Here is a 15,979-nt window from a genome sequence, read left to right as displayed (position 1 = left end):
TCCTGGTCGACTGAGGTTCAGAGAGGGGCGAGAGCAGACTTTATATAGGTTAGTTACCAGGGCCATCATTTCATACTTTCTTTTTTTTTTTTTTTTCTTTTTTCTTTTGGCTTCGGTGATTGCTTCGGTGTTTGGGACTCTCAAATAACTAACTAGTTAATGTTTGGAAGCTTTCTTCAGCTGCTGCAAATGAGTCAGTACAGAAACCGTTCCCATTGACACTAATGTCCTTCCACGAATCATAATTCCGACTATACCACCAGATCCAATGACTCGTTACAGCGATGGGGTCGTGATGTGCAATACAAATCCCGAAGCCAAACCGACGAGCCTCGAGCTAAGCAAGCTGAGCATGGTTCATCACATCTCAGCTCCCCCTAGATATCTATCGCAAGCGCAAATCTTTTTCCTTTATCTGAAAGAATAACAAATCACATATTCCCGGGCTAACTAGATAATGGTGTCATGGTGTCTGTCTCGCTTCACTACTACGACTTATTTGCAGCTCTCCAGCTCAGGTCTCATCACCACGACCCCAAATAGTTTCCACCGGAAGAATATTCCAGGTGAACCTGGCTATTTCCATAGTAGTACCCACCCACGACTTTGGCCGCTGCTATGGGTAATCTGGTGTGGTTCAATAGTTATTGTTCTTCTCTCGTTTTCAGGTCCACTAACTAAGCCGAAGGGTGTCGGGCAACGCTAGTCCGTATCGGCGTCTGCTTTATGGACAGAGCGACGATCTGATAATCTCCAATTGAATTCACCACAGGATATTATCTTCCTGCAGAAAAGTCATCACAGCCAGGACGTAGATAACTATCTAGTAGTACTAGGATGTATATGAATTCTCCTCATTCAAAGTAGACCGGATGTGTGTACCCGAGGGGGTTTCCCGATAAGACGAAAGTGGGCGGCCTGTCTGTCCCATCCAATCAGATCTATTCACCAAAGTAGTCTTATATCACTCGGAGTATCTACTCTCCGTTTAAACCAATGATAATTCAGACTGATTGATAGATGCAATCAATCTAGTGTGGATACAATCACTGTATGTGGCTCTTTCCTCTTCTGTAAAAAGTAAGGACGCACTCTATACAAGTTTATGCTGATTCCTTCATTAATATCGGCTGATGGCTGCAGCATTTTGGCCCATTATATACGGAAATCACTAGAAGGAGAGGCCTTACCCAGCATTACAGTGATAGGAGCAGTGTTCAGAACCCGCGCTCCTAGTGCGCTTTAGTAGGAGTGAGGTCTCCAGTCGCTGCAAATGAGCTAACTGCTCGGCCATGGGTAAAGAGGACGGGAATTTGGTGTTTATCTACACACTTAGATCGCGCACATTTCCAAGAATTTGAATAATGTGATTATCGATCGGATTTTCACAGTTAGCTCCCAGTCTAAATTAGTAGGTGGATGCCCCTCGCCACCAGATTGATAGTATCAGTCATTACTCCGTATACACTAGCCCCCACAACCAGGATTTACAGAGTATATTCCAGTCGTGTGATTCGCCACTTCGTCTAACGAGGCCAAATCCCGACCCTACTAGGTATCAGCTCAGCTGCAATTTGGATCTGTGAATTCGACCCAGAATTATGTCAGAGCCAGCACTGTGGCAAACGGCCTCGGCCAAAGTCTGGGTTTTGAAAAGCCGAGGTGATATTGTCGTATCTCTGCCTCACTATTCTCTAGACCCTGAAAACCCCGTCGAGGATTTCTCTGTTGAGCTGAATGCCCTTCATGTAATGGAGATAGCATTTATACAAAGAGAATCAGGTGGCTGGTGCAAGGAAGGAAAGCGCACAGGGGCATTTTCAACGTAGGTATGACTGTGGAGGTGTTGTAGATATGGCTATATCTTTTCCTAAGAAACATATTTATTGAGTTTACGTGATTTGATCGAGTTGATATCACCAACTCTGATACGGAGTTTCAAAAATCTGCACTGATGCTCTCATCACATCATAGGGTTCCTACACGTATGGTAGGTAAGAATAGACTATCGATAGGAAAATACATAAAAAGATAGTTATTTATCAAAGTATAACGTATGATAATTAATTATCTAGAATATTCGGTCTCCCTCTTATTCCATACTCAGTAATCTCCTCAGACTGCTCGGGATATGCTCAGAATATATTGAGATCTACTTAGTAAGTAAAAAGCAGCAAAGGGTGGGCACCAAAACGGAAAGAATAGGTCATCGACCCTCCTAGAAATTCAAGTACTTATGTACAGTCTCAGTCCCCTGGGGGTTATGTATCTGAGGTTAATGGCCACGCGGGGACATGGTCTAATTCTATATATTCATTCGCTCAAGAGGGTCAGGCCAGGTTAGAAATGTGTTGCTCCCCTGGGCCGACGGTCGCGCCACTCGTCTTCCTTGCCAACACTTAAGCGCTCGTACCGCTGCAACATCTCGTGCAGGCCAGAGGCAGCCGACGATTGCGGATCATCCTCCAAGTGATCCACGTAACTGTCTTCTCCGTCGATCTTGGTCAACTCCTCGGCGTATTTGTCCCACCGGTCGGGTACGTGTGCCATGGAGTCGGGCTGGAACAGTTCTTTGATCCCCGGCGGCACCTCGTCCGACTGCTGCACCCGTTCCCCTTGGTTACGTGCCCGCACCGACAGCTTGAAGAGGTGAAAGAGATTGCGTCCCAGTTGGGAACGGCAGGCAATGATGGACATGGCACTGGTCAGGGTGAGGAAGTCGCGGTCGAGGATATCGAAATCGTCCTGGTCCAGCAACGTGAACAGGGCCAGGTTGACCGAGTACATGGCGAACTGGTGGGCGTGCTCCATCCCGTACTCCGCCCGCAGCTGCTGTGTCAGCGCCGCGATCGTCCGCGCTGACGAAAGAGCAATTTCGCCGGCGCTGAACCCTTTGCTGTCACGAGGGGTCCGCTCGTCTCGCTCTGATAGCAAGGGGCGGACTCCAAACCGATCGCAACAGAGGTTGATCACCAGTGTATGGTAGCGCATTCTGGAATATTAAGAACGAATGGGTTAGCTCACTTACTCCCCCGCAGCCTCCCGGATCGCGAGAACACTTCACCTGAGCAACAGTAGATGAGGCGCCGGCCGCGTGGCTGGATCGAAGCACTCGGGGAGATTGCTCTCCCACGCACGGAGCTGGTCGTAGAGGTCTTGCTTGCGGTGATCGGGCTCGGCACCCATCCGGTCGGTGCGGGACAGGTTCCAGGAAATATCGCGGGCGATGAAGGAGAGCTTGCATGCCTCATCAAAATATAGGCTGAGGTACGATGGTCGGAAGGCTGTGGAGACCGGATATGGTGTCCACATGTCGCTCGTGTTGGTGCCATTCCGATCTATGGGCTCGACACTGACGGACCTCACGCGGCTGGGCCGGAGGAAGTTGGTATGGACGACCCTGTCGTTCTCGACGATTAGACTGGCTGCAGGGGGCATAGAGAGGTATGAAGAACCTGGGCAACGAACGTACGTATCTACCTGGAATAAACCCCACGCGGTGCGTTTAATGGAGACTATCATGTCATCGGACATTTGGGATACGGAGAGGCGCAAGTCGGTTTTCTTGTTTATGATGCCTAGCGACTCCCCCATCTCCGTGGCGCGGTGCAGCATCGTGTAACCCCAGTCATTGTGGCCCGACAAGGAGTACCTGGTGGATTAGAAACATACAATCAGGTCCTCCGGTCGACGCATCAGGACGGCCATCGCCCAGGATTGGTGCCGGCATACCTCTCATACAGCAACAAATGCGCCTGCAAGGATGCCAGACGAATGTCACCTCCCTTCTCAAACTGATGTGATTGTAGATGGCGTTCTGCCTCGGCCAGAAAATCGGCACCTTTCGTGCGGACATCACCGGGGACGGTGTAGGCTTCGGTGTACTGCGAGTAGTACTAGATAGATGACCGCCATGCGCGTGGTTAGCAAGGCCACCTTGACAAGGCACACGGCAAGGCGCGATGGACTTACGCAAGCGTTGGCCAAGAGAGCATTGACCAAGAAGGGGCTGCAAAAGTCGGACTCGGTGTTGCCCATGGCCATGTGCTTGACAAAGGTCTTGCTGTCAAAGAAGGCGAAAAAGGGATAATCCCAGACCAGGTAGAGGGAGACCAGGTGGGAAACCAAGTCGTCATCGTCGGTGACCGAGGTCCAGGGTTTGGCGGGGACGCGATAGGGGGCACTGCTGCACAAATACCGGATGTCCATGATCTGGGGGCGAAAGCGCGGGGGCTCACTTTCGACCTCGATGCCGCGCCGCAGGCTTTCCAGTCGATGGAGGACGTCCTGCTGATCTGGGGTCGGAGGATTGGCATCAGCCAGGGCGCGGGTCAAGTAGGCACGTACCTCGTCCAGCGAGGTGTGGTTGCGGATCATGTCGACCAGGACGGGCGCGTGATCGGGGTCGATAATTCGAACGACGTGGAAGAGATCGTGCAGCAGGTCCTCATGGTAGTTACCCGTGCTGATGGCATACTCGGCAACAGGGTGTTGGGGGTGATTGGCCCTGGCCGGGGCAATCTAACGGGGGGAGCTCGACGATTAACCAGGGAATCCTCATGGTGTATAGAAGAGACTACAGGACTAAGGGAGGGTCGATCTCAGTGGGGAGGGCGCGGTCGGGGAAACCAAGTACATACCTCCGATTTCTTTCTCCGAGTGGACATGGCACGATACCATAAGTTAAAGGCGGTTCTCCGGGAAGATTCGAGAAGCAAAAGGCGGGCGGATGGGGGAGGAAGAAGGGCGGGAGAGGTGCCTGTGCCTGAGTTTGGCAACAGCGAGATCTTGAACGATCGAGGGAAGGTAAAAGGAACCGAAGCCGATGATGTTATGTGATTCACCGAGATGGGGGGAAGAAGAAGAAGATGATGATGATGATGCCATGATGACATAAAGCATCCACTTTTCATCCGCTGGCCGAAGCATGGGAGGGAGAAGGGGGAAACAGAATAGCTGGCATGATGGGAAGTCGAGCAGAAGACTGCATTGGATACAATTGAGTACAAATGTTGTCTGCAGCACCTGAAGATGAAGAAAAAAGTGGACCGAGAGGATCATATAAAGACGGGAGAAGTAGTCGAGATAGTCGGAGAAGAGCAAAAGAACACCAAAAAAGGAAAGAGCAAAGCGGAGAAGAGGAACTGCTGAGGTAAGCACAATGCGGGGAAAGCGTCAGCCAGACAAACACGACAAACACGAAACAAACACAAACAAAACATCTCTCTCCTAATCTCCAAGGCTGGACTTTTGTAATTGGCCAATTTGGAGTATGTTTGCTTGTCCAAGCTTCCCCAAGCTTCCCATCGGGCCTTTTTCTTAACTACTGCTTCGATTCCTATACATCTGTACGATGATGATTGAGATTGAACTACTATGAACCCTACATTTTTTTTTCTTTTCTTTTTGGTTTTCTTTCTTTTACCTTTTCGTTCTCATCCTGAGTCGTTCACTGTAGCAGCAACTTATCTAGTCGTTCTTGAAGAAGTTCTAATGTGGCTCTGTTGTTGTCCCACCTGCGCAGGGCTTCATCGTATTCTTCATGTGAGACCCAGCCATCTTTACCAACGATATTCGTTCGCAGGCTGTCAAATTCGCCATATGCATCCGCCCATTCTTTTACTTGTTGTCGGCTTTTGTCAATTTCGTCCTCTGTGAAAGAAATAGGGCATGGAATCGCTAAGCCTCGGCGCTCCATGATTTGATCCCATTTCTCGTATATTTGTATGAGGAGCTCTTTGAGTGGAAGTAGACCGTCCTGAGAAGATTGCCCAATAATATGGAAGATGAAAGTAGTGGGATCATCGTCATTTCTCATAACATCCATAGCCATGACGAGAGGCTGGTTGAATTTCCTTGAGGCTAATTCATAGAACTTTTTCAGCCTAAGCCTGACAAGTGTGTCTTCAGCCAACTCTTTCTCCGATTGCAAGAGGGTATCAAAATCCTTCGGTAACTTAGGCTGAACAGCACCCCATGGGTAGGGGTCATCGCAATCAAAGATCGAAGGAAATCTGGCCTGCAGGAAGAGCGGGGCAGCGTAAACTCCCTGCCAATCAATTATGCTCGATATTTTTGTTGGGTCTGAGAAATCAACAAATATATTATCCGAATGAAGATCATGGTGCAGCAGAGCGGGACGAAGAGTTTCTTGTGGTGGTAGTATGTGAGGTAGCACCCTTAGAAACTGTTTAAGAAGATGTACGTGCTCATCACGACTCTGTTTTGTTTTCCCCAATAGTATGGACATGTTGCTGGATATGCTAGGGCCCAAACTTTCGATCACGGCGATCTCGCGGTTTGTGATGGATGAAAGGTATTCCTGGGCAGTCCCCCCTAGATTAGACCCATCAGTGCGTGGAACAATAAATCAACCCAATAGAAATGCGCATACATGGCCCTCGATCAATATCTAATTCTCCTTTCTCGTCTTCCCAAAAGGACCGCTGGGTTATTGGACCAATAATAAAATCCGACGTAGCCTTCTTTGCCGGTTCAACTATATCAACGGTACTTTTATAGTACAAGCTGCCGTGGAGCGGAAACTTCACATTCACAAGCTTCTGCTCGATTTCCACCAGGCTTTTCACCAGACTGAAATGCTGAGCTTCAGACATGGTACCCCAAACCTCACTTAACTGGCGTCCTTTGACTCTTTCCATGAAGATATACTCTGCACCCACCGGGTTATCTTGTGACAGGGAGCTCCAAGACAGAACTCTGGGAACCGGGATATCGAGAACGTTGCGAAGCTGCATGTATGTGATTTACAGCACAAAAAATTAGCCCAGGTGAATTAAGAGGGGAGCCACGGCATTACGCACAAAATCAAGTGTCGCGACTTCACTGGCGACGACACGCTGAGGGTGACCAGCATTGGGGTTTGGAATTCTCGCGAGGATCTCCCTGCCATTCTCCATTTTCAAAGAGAACACCTTGTTGTATAGCCCCTCCGGTATTTTCTTCATTTCAACACACCTACTGCTGGCTATACGACCAGCAATCTGCTGCAGGGCTGAAACATTGAATTTAACGTATCGCTTCTTGAGTTGCAGTGGCTCATTGTATAGCCAACGACCAGACGTGTAGCAAAAGAAGTGGTTGTTTGATTCGATTCGCTCCAGGTTCGCAGAGCAGTTCTGCTTGAGAGGTCGCAAATCCCTTCTAGAATCTATAAATAACCTTGAATGCTTACTAAAGAGTTTTGGAGCTTTGTAGAGCCCTTGCATCGCGATGTTTGGAAGCGAAACGTTGTTATGATGCGAGTCCTGTTTCGTTGATAACCTGGAGTGGCCTGAACCACGTGATCAAATCAAAGTGGGCAGGACTTTTGGCGTTCCCATCCTTCAACTGACCAAGCTCTGGTGGTGTCCAAAGGCCCCAGACCCTTTCATCGGACGCGGAACACCAACCTGCCAGTACATTTGATTGGAATCTTTTATATTTAGATCTTGATAATCTGTGGAGTGAATTTTCTGCATGTACCTAATATATTAGAAAGCAACTAGACACTGAAAAGACGAGGTAATTGTAATCTGCTTGAGAGATTTGTCTTTGAACTATGGAATCATTTAAGAGGGTTCAAAGTAGAGATTTCCTCGACAGATTGATCTCAGAAGATTTCGACCAACCCAATATCCTGTGAGAAATATTTTGTTGACCAAGGCGGTTGCACAATGGTCATTCAAAATCCAGCAGCATTAGTGGAGGCCGCAAGAGCAGGAAGTACAGATATTATATAGTTATTATTAACTTAAAGTAACATCAGGATAGAGATAACCAAACAGAATAGTCAAACACTGCTATAACTAGTTGCAGAAAAAGCGCGCGAAGGTATTATCAAGATAGTTCTAAGAAGACGGACTGCAACTAGCACAAGAATTATCACATTAAACATTGCTATCACTAGCTGCTGCGAATGGGCACAATAACATTATCATAGTACTTTCTTGATAGAGCTGCCACAACTGAGACCAGATATATGTTAGATAGGCAGGCAGCCACTCATGCAACAAATGGATATAAGGCTTCTCAGTGAAGAGTATAGGGATATTCTTCATCTACTTCTTGTATGAAAAGCGCTTCGATGAGATGAAGAAGGTAATAAATTTAGGCACCTATATAAAGCCTATTCTTACATTATTGTTTTCACCACTTCGGAATCTTATGCCTAATGCTAAGACGGTTTCACTTATTAAAAAATCAAATCCAGAACCTGCACAGCCGGCCTATTTGACCGTGTTATCATCGCATGCCGATGTCCTCGCGACACTCGGCCCCATACTATACTATTTGAGACCCATCCCTCACTTTTGATGGTCTTGATAAGGCTCAATTTAGGGACGAATGAGAAATATACAGATATCCTACGTACATTGGGCGGGCATTTTGCAGTACAGGAAGTTGTATGTCAGTGTAGTGACCATCGGTTATCAACCGGTTTTATGACTAGACTAATTTTTTCTCCCTCACTGCCTCACTGGTCAGTGCAAGTGAGACATCCCCACCTCAATTAGGATATTCCGTTCGATGAGACAGATTTGCGATTGCCTGGCCCCGCAGGCAACAACTAATCTTGCAGTTGCCAATAGGATAACACAGGATAGGAAGGAAAAGTGAGTCACCCACGTACTTACAGTGGACCGCCAATCTGAGCAACTAATCTAGACAAGCCCTTATCTTGCTCATAGCGAGAGATTCCCTATACTACAATATATACAAGTTAACCCGCATTGACCACTTGACTCTGATAACGAGATATTTCATCCTTACTAGATCTTACCACATACTCGGGGAGAGAATACATTCTGTCATTCCATTAATTCTTCTTTTATATAATGAGCTGTTTGAACTCATATGTGCTGAAATGGAAAACATGAACAGTTTTCCAAGGGAGAGGCTCAAGGATATAGTAAAATTTTTAACCTAATACATAATAAAGCAACCTAGTGGTTTACTAGTATGTGAGAGAGCAATATCACCATACTAGATACTGAATAGGCAGCAACAGTACGAGAGTAGTAGCAGTAAGTAGTATTGACCATGTTTGGTCGTTGCCTATACCGCCGGGGTGCCGTAGGTGCCCGACGGACCCTGCGCATTTAGCTCCGTTGGCCAAGGTGGACTCTAAATAACAACGTAGCAGGCCCAGCCTTGCAGGCCAAAGAGCTATCTGACAGCAGTTCATCTTGGCTTGCAGTTGGTGAGGGGGGGGATATAAAGCTGCCTAGCCTCCACCGGTTAACCTATTCACCAGCCTCAGACCGTTCATCTACGCCAGCCTAACGCTCCAGAGAAAGAAAGAAAAGAGAAGAAGAAGCCATGGTATCCGAATTTTGGTCAGAACCCCCAAATATGCTTCGTGTGCCTAATAGACAAGACAGTAACTAACGGCACTAATATTCAGTCCCAGCTATGGAGTGAGCCCTTCCCAGTGGTAGCTAAAGCAGGCAAACATAGATGCTAATCTGCGGAGCCACTCTTCGGAGTCCTCGGATGCACGAGTGCCATTGTATTCACGAGCTTTGGGGCGGCCTACGGAACTGCAAAGGCCGGAGTGGGTGTTTGTTCATCAGGTGTTTTGCGGCCGGACTTGATCGTTAAAAGTACGTTTCCCACATCTATAATACCCTTGCAGCTAGGGGCTGACAGGTCAAAGACATCGTGCCTGTCGTTATGGCCGGCATTTTAGGCATCTACGGCCTGGTGGTATCGGTGCTGATTGCCAATAACCTTGCACAGGAGATGACTCTGTATACGAGTCTGCTTCAGCTGGGTGCTGGTTTGGCGGTAGGGCTTTGCGGGCTGGCGGCTGGGTAAGTAAATCTCATCTAAGCTGGTCTTGTCGAGTTGGTTGTTTGCTGCTGGCTGCTGGCTGATGGTATCAGGTTTGCAATTGGAATTGTCGGTGATGCAGGGGTGAGAGGGACCGCGCAGCAGTCGAGGCTCTATGTGGGCATGATCCTGATTCTGATCTTTGCTGAGGTCTTGGGTACGTCACTCTTGCCTGTGATCCCACGAGGAACGAATTGAAAGCTAATGCAGCTGTTATGCTAGGATTGTACGGCTTGATTGTTGCGCTTCTGATGAACTCCAGGGCAGGCGTTATTGACTATAAGTGCAGTAGCTGAATGGTCAAGCTCCAGTGCAGCGCACTGAATCTAACGATACAAGGCTTTTCTTGTACTCGAGTATGCTTATACTCGGCACATCAAACTTTGAGGTAGTTCAGCCATCTAATTTACGGTAGCTGCCAACATCCGCTGTACATCAGCATAGCAGTGTTATCGGATTGGCACTATCTGACCAGAGTTTCTAACGTGGCGAAGGACAGAAGTGATTTTTTTTTATTTTTTTATTTTTAGAAAAATAGGAGTATATATATATATAAAATGATGTAAATAGATGAGCAACGCGAGATAAGTGAAATGAAAAACAACATCATTGTATAAAGCAAACAATATAGTTCCACTCACCTGGATCAGCCACCCATGTAGTACCACATCAAAGACATCTTATTCAACAAGTCAGATATCTCAACTACCAATAATTATAATGGCTGAGATAGTATCCAATAACTATATAAATAATAATAGTAGTACGGAGTATCTCGTCATCAAAAATTGCACCTAACTAACGAGAAAAAGAGCACATATCTTAAGCTACTAGAATAGTGAGTCTAATGACCAGAAGGTTTCTATAGAGATTCCAATAGATAGTTTAGTATCCACTCACTATATTTGTCTCTTTAAATTATAATTAGGAACTATTGCTATGGCTGAAATATCTCAAGCTGAACAAGATATTCTTTTTATTTGGACTAGTTACATGGGTGGCCGAGCCGGGCGGGTGGCCGTCGGTTCGGATGGGATCTGCGTTGACTTATAGTATCTACTTTGATAGTTCCCAGCAAGATGCAAATTAATTCGTTTCGAATCAGCTAGGTCGACTACTGTACGATATTTGCACACCATCTCTTCTTCTTGTTCACCTCTGTCGGCGCAGGACGAACGGCGAGGCCGTAACTCGAAGGATTCCGATCCCGTCCTCCAACGCGCTAGCTGCTTTCCCTCCGTGGGACCGTTTTACTTTTTTTTGTTGGGACAGAAAATGTCTCCCTCAATGTATCTCACCGGTCAGCCTCAACCATGAAGAAGCAGGTTGACACCACCGACGCGGAGTCCCCTCCCCCTCTGTGGAAAGTGCGTATGCCGTTCTGGCACCGTGTGGACTGCTTCATTCGACTATGGCTGCTGAAATCCCTAGCCGCCATCTACTTCTACTGTCGGCGCCTCATCCGGCAGCCACCTCGTCGCGCCCAGCCCACCTTCGTTCGATGCTACCCAGCTCGTCCGAAGCTAATCACCCATATCTTCTTCCCGCCTAACCATCGCGCAGGAGACCTCCTGCCCTTATATTTGAATATCCATGGCGGGGGCTTCGCTGTGGGGAATGCCCAGGTGGATGACCGCTTCTGCGCCGCCTGGGCCGAGCGAACCGGCATGCTGGTCGTGAGCCTGGACTATCGCCGCGTGCCCCGACACCCTTTTCCTACTGCCACCTACGATCTAGTCGCCCAGATCCAGGACGTGCTGGCGGACGAGTCTCTGCCCATTGATGCCGATCGCATCACCATTGGCGGGTTCAGCGCCGGCGGGAATCTGGCCTTGTCGGTGTCGCAGTTGCCTCCTCTGCATGGTCGGGTGAAAGCCGCCATTGTCTACTACCCGATTGTCGACTTCGGCCATCCCCCGCCCGTCAAATTAGACTCCCGCCCCTACACGGATGGTCCGCGAGACAACATAGGCATGATGGCCTGGGCCCTGGACTGGGGATATGTCTGCGTGGGACAGAACCGACGCGATCCGCTGCTCAGCCCCTGGTATGCCAACCCGGCAGACCTGCCCCCGCGCATCTACATGATTGCCGCCCAGTGGGACATGCTGCGGCTGGAAGCCCAGCAGATGATCCATCGTCTGGCGGGACTGCACGACAAAGAGGACCAGGAAGCGCCGTTCGAGACGCCTGCGTATAAGTGGACATTGGCCAGAGGCTGTACGCATGGCTTCACGCACGGGCAGGGGGGCAGTACTGTGGAGAGGGCGTATCGGAAAAAGGTCTGCGAGGACATATATGGCCAAGCTCATGCGTGGCTGAGGAAGGGTGCGTTGGCATAGAAGTTGTGGTCTAGATGAAGAAGATTAGTAGAGTAGACATAGTAGACACCATGGGTAGATTAAAGACTATTAACAACGAATATTGGCACTGGGATACAATCCCGAAACCTACAACAGAGTTAGTTCTATTCCAGGATCTTCCTATGCTACAACCGCAGAAGACGGCCAGATCTGACTGGGAGTGACAGGAGAGCTCAATTAGCTTCAATCTCTGATGAAGAGGGAATAGAATAAAGAGAAAGGGACGATATTAAATTGGCCATCGACATTAAGCCAATTCATCATGGCAAGATTGGCGCTGGCGAATAACGGCATACTGCAGTTCTGAGCGCATAGCCCGGGGATATCGGAGAATCAGGCTGGATTACTTCTCCCCGCCTTCCCCAACAGGGCAATCGGGGAATTGAGGTGGCCATGTGTGCCACCCCTGCTTCGAGGTGACGCGTTTCGCGCGGGATACTGATGGCCGATAAGCACGGAGAGGCTTGCGTACCGGAAAACCCCTGCTGCAGTACTGGCTCCAATGTTGTCTCCCTAGCACTCTATCAAGCCAGACAAGGCAGGTCATGGCGTTCCGAGACGTCCGAATTGGGATCGACAATTAGGCCCAGAAACCAGCGGAGCCGACGCGGTGTTGATGTGAGATGACTTGCATCAAGAGGCGTGAAGCTACCGTCATCCCAAGAGCAAACAAAGGGTATGACGCTAAAGGGAGGGGATGCACAGTTGGCGGGCCGATGGGGGGAAAACGCATCGTATCTTATCCGGCTGAGGCAAAGTCGCGAGGGGGAGAAATATGGATCCCTGGGAAAGGATGCCCAAAATAGGCAAAGTTGTGCGTGGATCGTGGCGGGTCTTAGCGTCTTACGGAGGAGCTTTGGCCATTTGTCGGATTGGCGATACCCCTCGCATCCATCGGTCGGGGGAAACGGGTGTCGCGCAGGGTATATATCTTGATTGGCGGAATTCGCTCATGGGGTGAAGGACACTCGAGATGGACAGAGAGAGCTCGCATTGGGATTGCCAGGTTGACTGTGGATGAAAGGCGGGTCGAACAGTCAAGGGGGAAAGGATGAGGAGAAGAGGAGAAAGAGAAGAGATGACGATGGATGATTTCTTTTGTGCGTGCGGGGTTGGCCGGATGCTTCTCTCTCTCTCTGCCGGCCTCTTTCTCTCTCTCCGTTTGATTGCCGGGTTTCAACGTGTGTGAGTGAGAGTGGGTATGTACCCATACTATCTCCATCGAATGGAAGGGAATCAACACTATTCTTGGTATTAGATATTCACGCAAGGTTCGTTGGGTTCACAGGTTTCCTAGATTCCACCATGACGAAAACTCCGCATCTCCGCCACCTGGACCGGGGTTGGCATATCCCAGGGAGCTCTCCATGTCGCCCAGTGGAGCCGAATCGGCCCAGAGCCACGGAGTATTAACCATCAGACTGTCAATCGGCGCAACTAGGGTGTCGCGCACTATGGAGGTGGCTGCCGCGGTAGCCTTGGAGGTCGCGGGCGACCGATAGAGAGGCAGAGGCACCGCCTGGCCCCCATCGGCGGTGTTGACCGTCACCTCCGGCGAGGTCGTGACAATCACCTCGAGGGTCGAGTCTTCCTCGGAGCCCTGCCTGACCGCCGATGCTGCGAGCGAGGAATGCAGCAGGCGGCCGTCGGACCTCCCGCCCCCCGACCGATCGGTGACGTTGAATTGTAAGATATCCCACATAAGAGGAATACTGAGGTAGATCTTGGATGGTAGCCAGGTCTCGTAGTCGACATTCTCCGAGCCGGATGCAATGCGCATCATCTGGTCCAAAATGCGATGCTGGAAAGAAAGAAAGGGGTCAGCTGCTCAGTCAGCCAGCAACAAATAGAATGATCACCTACCAATCCCTCGCAGGCCCGTGATGTAGTGGCAAAGGTCCTCAGGAACTCGCGGCACTTGGCATAGTCCACACGCGATTTGTATTTCAGACGGGGATCCCCCGCACAGCAGTAGTACAGCTGCACCGTGGCGGCAATGGCAGCGACGTGAGCGAAAAAGGGATCGGACAGGCGTACCTCCTTTTCCACCACCATGTCGATCAAGCGCACAATCCAGGTGGCGTGCAGCACCACCAGCTCCGAGGACCGTCGCCAGAAGCTGTTCGGAATGGCCAAATTGGGGTTCTGCCGCGAGGCCATGATGTACAGGAACGGGTGGTTGAGGACGGTAAGGATGGCATGGTACATGAACTGCAACTTCAACCAGGGCACCCAGTAGGACAGCTCATAGGACAACTCGTCACCAGTGCGTTCGTAGAACTGAACGTGGTCGTAGCGATGGCAGAGGGGCGTCCGATTCTCGATCTCCGTGAGGTCGGAGAGCACCATCGAGTACATCGACTCGTGCCGCCAAGGCTCCTTCATTTTGCTGCGCGCACAATCCGATACATAGCCCCGGACATTGCTCCAGACCCACCCAAACTGGATGCTCATGTTCCAGATGCCCGTGTCGTGGGGGTTCGCGCATCCCACGCTGTCCTGCGGCATGGGTGGGGTGGGAGGCATTGTCGCCTTGTGGCTCTCTTGATCGCCATCCGTGGCAAAATATGGTGGGCGCCAGATCTCGGTCGAGGTTCGTAAGATGCCTGTCTGTCGGCCGTATGACTGCTCGAGCAACTGTAGACTCCAAAACAGCCGCTTCTTTCGCTCCATATGTGGATCGTCGGGGGTATAGGCGGCTGCAATATCTAGCATGGCCGCGCGACAAAGCTGGGATGCCAGGCCTAGGTAGAACTGCCCGAGATGTGTATTGCCATCTGTGACAACCAAACAGCCAGTCAATTATTATTATTTCCCACACAAATTGGCTTTCCCTGGAAAAACGTACCAATGAAAGAGGAATAGGACAGTAGGCACAAACTTTCGATCGTGGCCAGCTCGACCGTCCCATTGGCAATGCGCAGCATGATGAGTGTCCTTGCATCGTCGGCATAGTGCTGTCCCTGCTCCTGTTCATGTAAATAGCGCAAGGTAAGTGCCAGCAGACTACAAATCAGCTCCTCGGGGAGAGAGCCAGGCTCCCCGGGCCCATCGAAATCGAAACACCAAACCGGCTGCCGGTGACAGTGCTCGACGTAGAGATTGATGGCTCTGGCAATGACCGAGGGTGAAGAGTGAGGGGTTGCGCCCTCCCCGAGCCCGGATGGTACAGGGTATGGAGTGTGGGAATCGCGACGTCGAGGGGATGGTGGCGATGGCTTTGTCTCGGGACCCGTCGATCGAGCTAGTCTGCGCGAGTGAGAGTAAGCTCCTTGCACACCGGGGATAATCGCGTAGATGAACACTTACATATTGCCATTCAAGATGAGGTTGACCTTCTCTTCTAGCTCTGCCAGTCTATCTTTCTGGAACAGGGGACATCAGCAACCGCCCAGTCGAGGGGAGCTTGGGTGCACCCACGGATGGACTGCCCATCGACGTCCTCGTGACGGGCGTATACGAGCACGGCTGGTTGAGCCGCACACAGCAGGAGCAGGCCGGTTTCTCGCCCGGACACCGCGTTTTCTTCCTTCTGTCACCCAGGTGAGTGGTTGTTCTCGGCAAATAGATAGGAGAACCTTTGGATTTCTGCGCACCTGCAATTCAAGCACGCATGATTCGACCGTAATCTCCGACGCTGTCCCTCTGGCGGCGTCATGATCAGAGAGAAAGCGGTTGACGAGCTGCTGGGGGGAGAACTACGGGACGCGATGCCCGCGGAAACAAAGAAGGGAGGAGAAAGAGGGGGGCAAAGAGGGGATGAAAGATTAGAAATGGAAGAG

General features: G+C 50.0%; 5 protein-coding genes across 5 annotated transcripts; 2 read left to right on the top strand and 3 right to left on the bottom strand.

Annotated features, from left to right (window-relative positions):
* Positions 1 to 2,340: 2,340 nt before the first annotated feature.
* On the bottom strand, positions 2,341 to 4,667 carry ASPBRDRAFT_136604 (transcription factor domain-containing protein; the record flags this gene model as incomplete). Its single annotated transcript, XM_067618811.1, has 6 exons — positions 2,341 to 2,992; positions 3,065 to 3,400; positions 3,473 to 3,652; positions 3,733 to 3,896; positions 3,973 to 4,521; positions 4,641 to 4,667. The coding sequence occupies 6 exons, from the start codon at positions 4,665 to 4,667 to the stop codon at positions 2,341 to 2,343; spliced, it is 1,908 nt and encodes a 635-aa protein (XP_067474355.1).
* A 782-nt stretch (positions 4,668 to 5,449) lies between these two features.
* On the bottom strand, positions 5,450 to 7,229 carry ASPBRDRAFT_34417 (aminoglycoside phosphotransferase family protein; the record flags this gene model as incomplete). Its single annotated transcript, XM_067623232.1, has 3 exons — positions 5,450 to 6,336; positions 6,395 to 6,752; positions 6,825 to 7,229. 3 exons carry the CDS (start codon positions 7,227 to 7,229, stop codon positions 5,450 to 5,452), a joined length of 1,650 nt encoding a protein of 549 aa, XP_067474354.1.
* Positions 7,230 to 9,142: 1,913 nt separating this feature from the next.
* Positions 9,143 to 10,238, top strand: ASPBRDRAFT_348716 (V-type proton ATPase proteolipid subunit). Its single transcript, XM_067623282.1, has 6 exons — positions 9,143 to 9,338; positions 9,407 to 9,419; positions 9,476 to 9,605; positions 9,659 to 9,815; positions 9,888 to 9,991; positions 10,057 to 10,238. The coding sequence occupies exons 1-6, from the start codon at positions 9,322 to 9,324 to the stop codon at positions 10,128 to 10,130; spliced, it is 495 nt and encodes a 164-aa protein (XP_067474353.1). The 5' UTR covers positions 9,143 to 9,321; the 3' UTR covers positions 10,131 to 10,238.
* Positions 10,239 to 11,147: 909 nt separating this feature from the next.
* ASPBRDRAFT_59106 (uncharacterized protein) lies at positions 11,148 to 12,176 on the top strand (the record flags this gene model as incomplete). Its single annotated transcript, XM_067627996.1, has 1 exon — positions 11,148 to 12,176. The coding sequence occupies one exon, from the start codon at positions 11,148 to 11,150 to the stop codon at positions 12,174 to 12,176; it is 1,029 nt and encodes a 342-aa protein (XP_067474352.1).
* A 1,303-nt stretch (positions 12,177 to 13,479) lies between these two features.
* ASPBRDRAFT_34414 (putative C6 transcription factor) lies at positions 13,480 to 15,632 on the bottom strand (the record flags this gene model as incomplete). The annotated part of the gene is made up of 5 exons (XM_067623231.1): positions 13,480 to 13,998; positions 14,061 to 14,974; positions 15,046 to 15,446; positions 15,507 to 15,562; positions 15,618 to 15,632. The coding sequence occupies 5 exons, from the start codon at positions 15,630 to 15,632 to the stop codon at positions 13,480 to 13,482; spliced, it is 1,905 nt and encodes a 634-aa protein (XP_067474351.1).
* Between the last annotated feature and the right edge of the window lie 347 nt (positions 15,633 to 15,979).

The sequence above is a fragment of the Aspergillus brasiliensis genome (genome assembly GCF_001889945.1).
Source record: "Aspergillus brasiliensis CBS 101740 unplaced genomic scaffold ASPBRscaffold_17, whole genome shotgun sequence".
Lineage (NCBI taxonomy): Eukaryota > Fungi > Ascomycota > Eurotiomycetes > Eurotiales > Aspergillaceae > Aspergillus > Aspergillus brasiliensis.
Note: the sequence above shows the minus strand (reverse complement) of the source record. Positions and strands in the feature narration are given on the sequence as shown.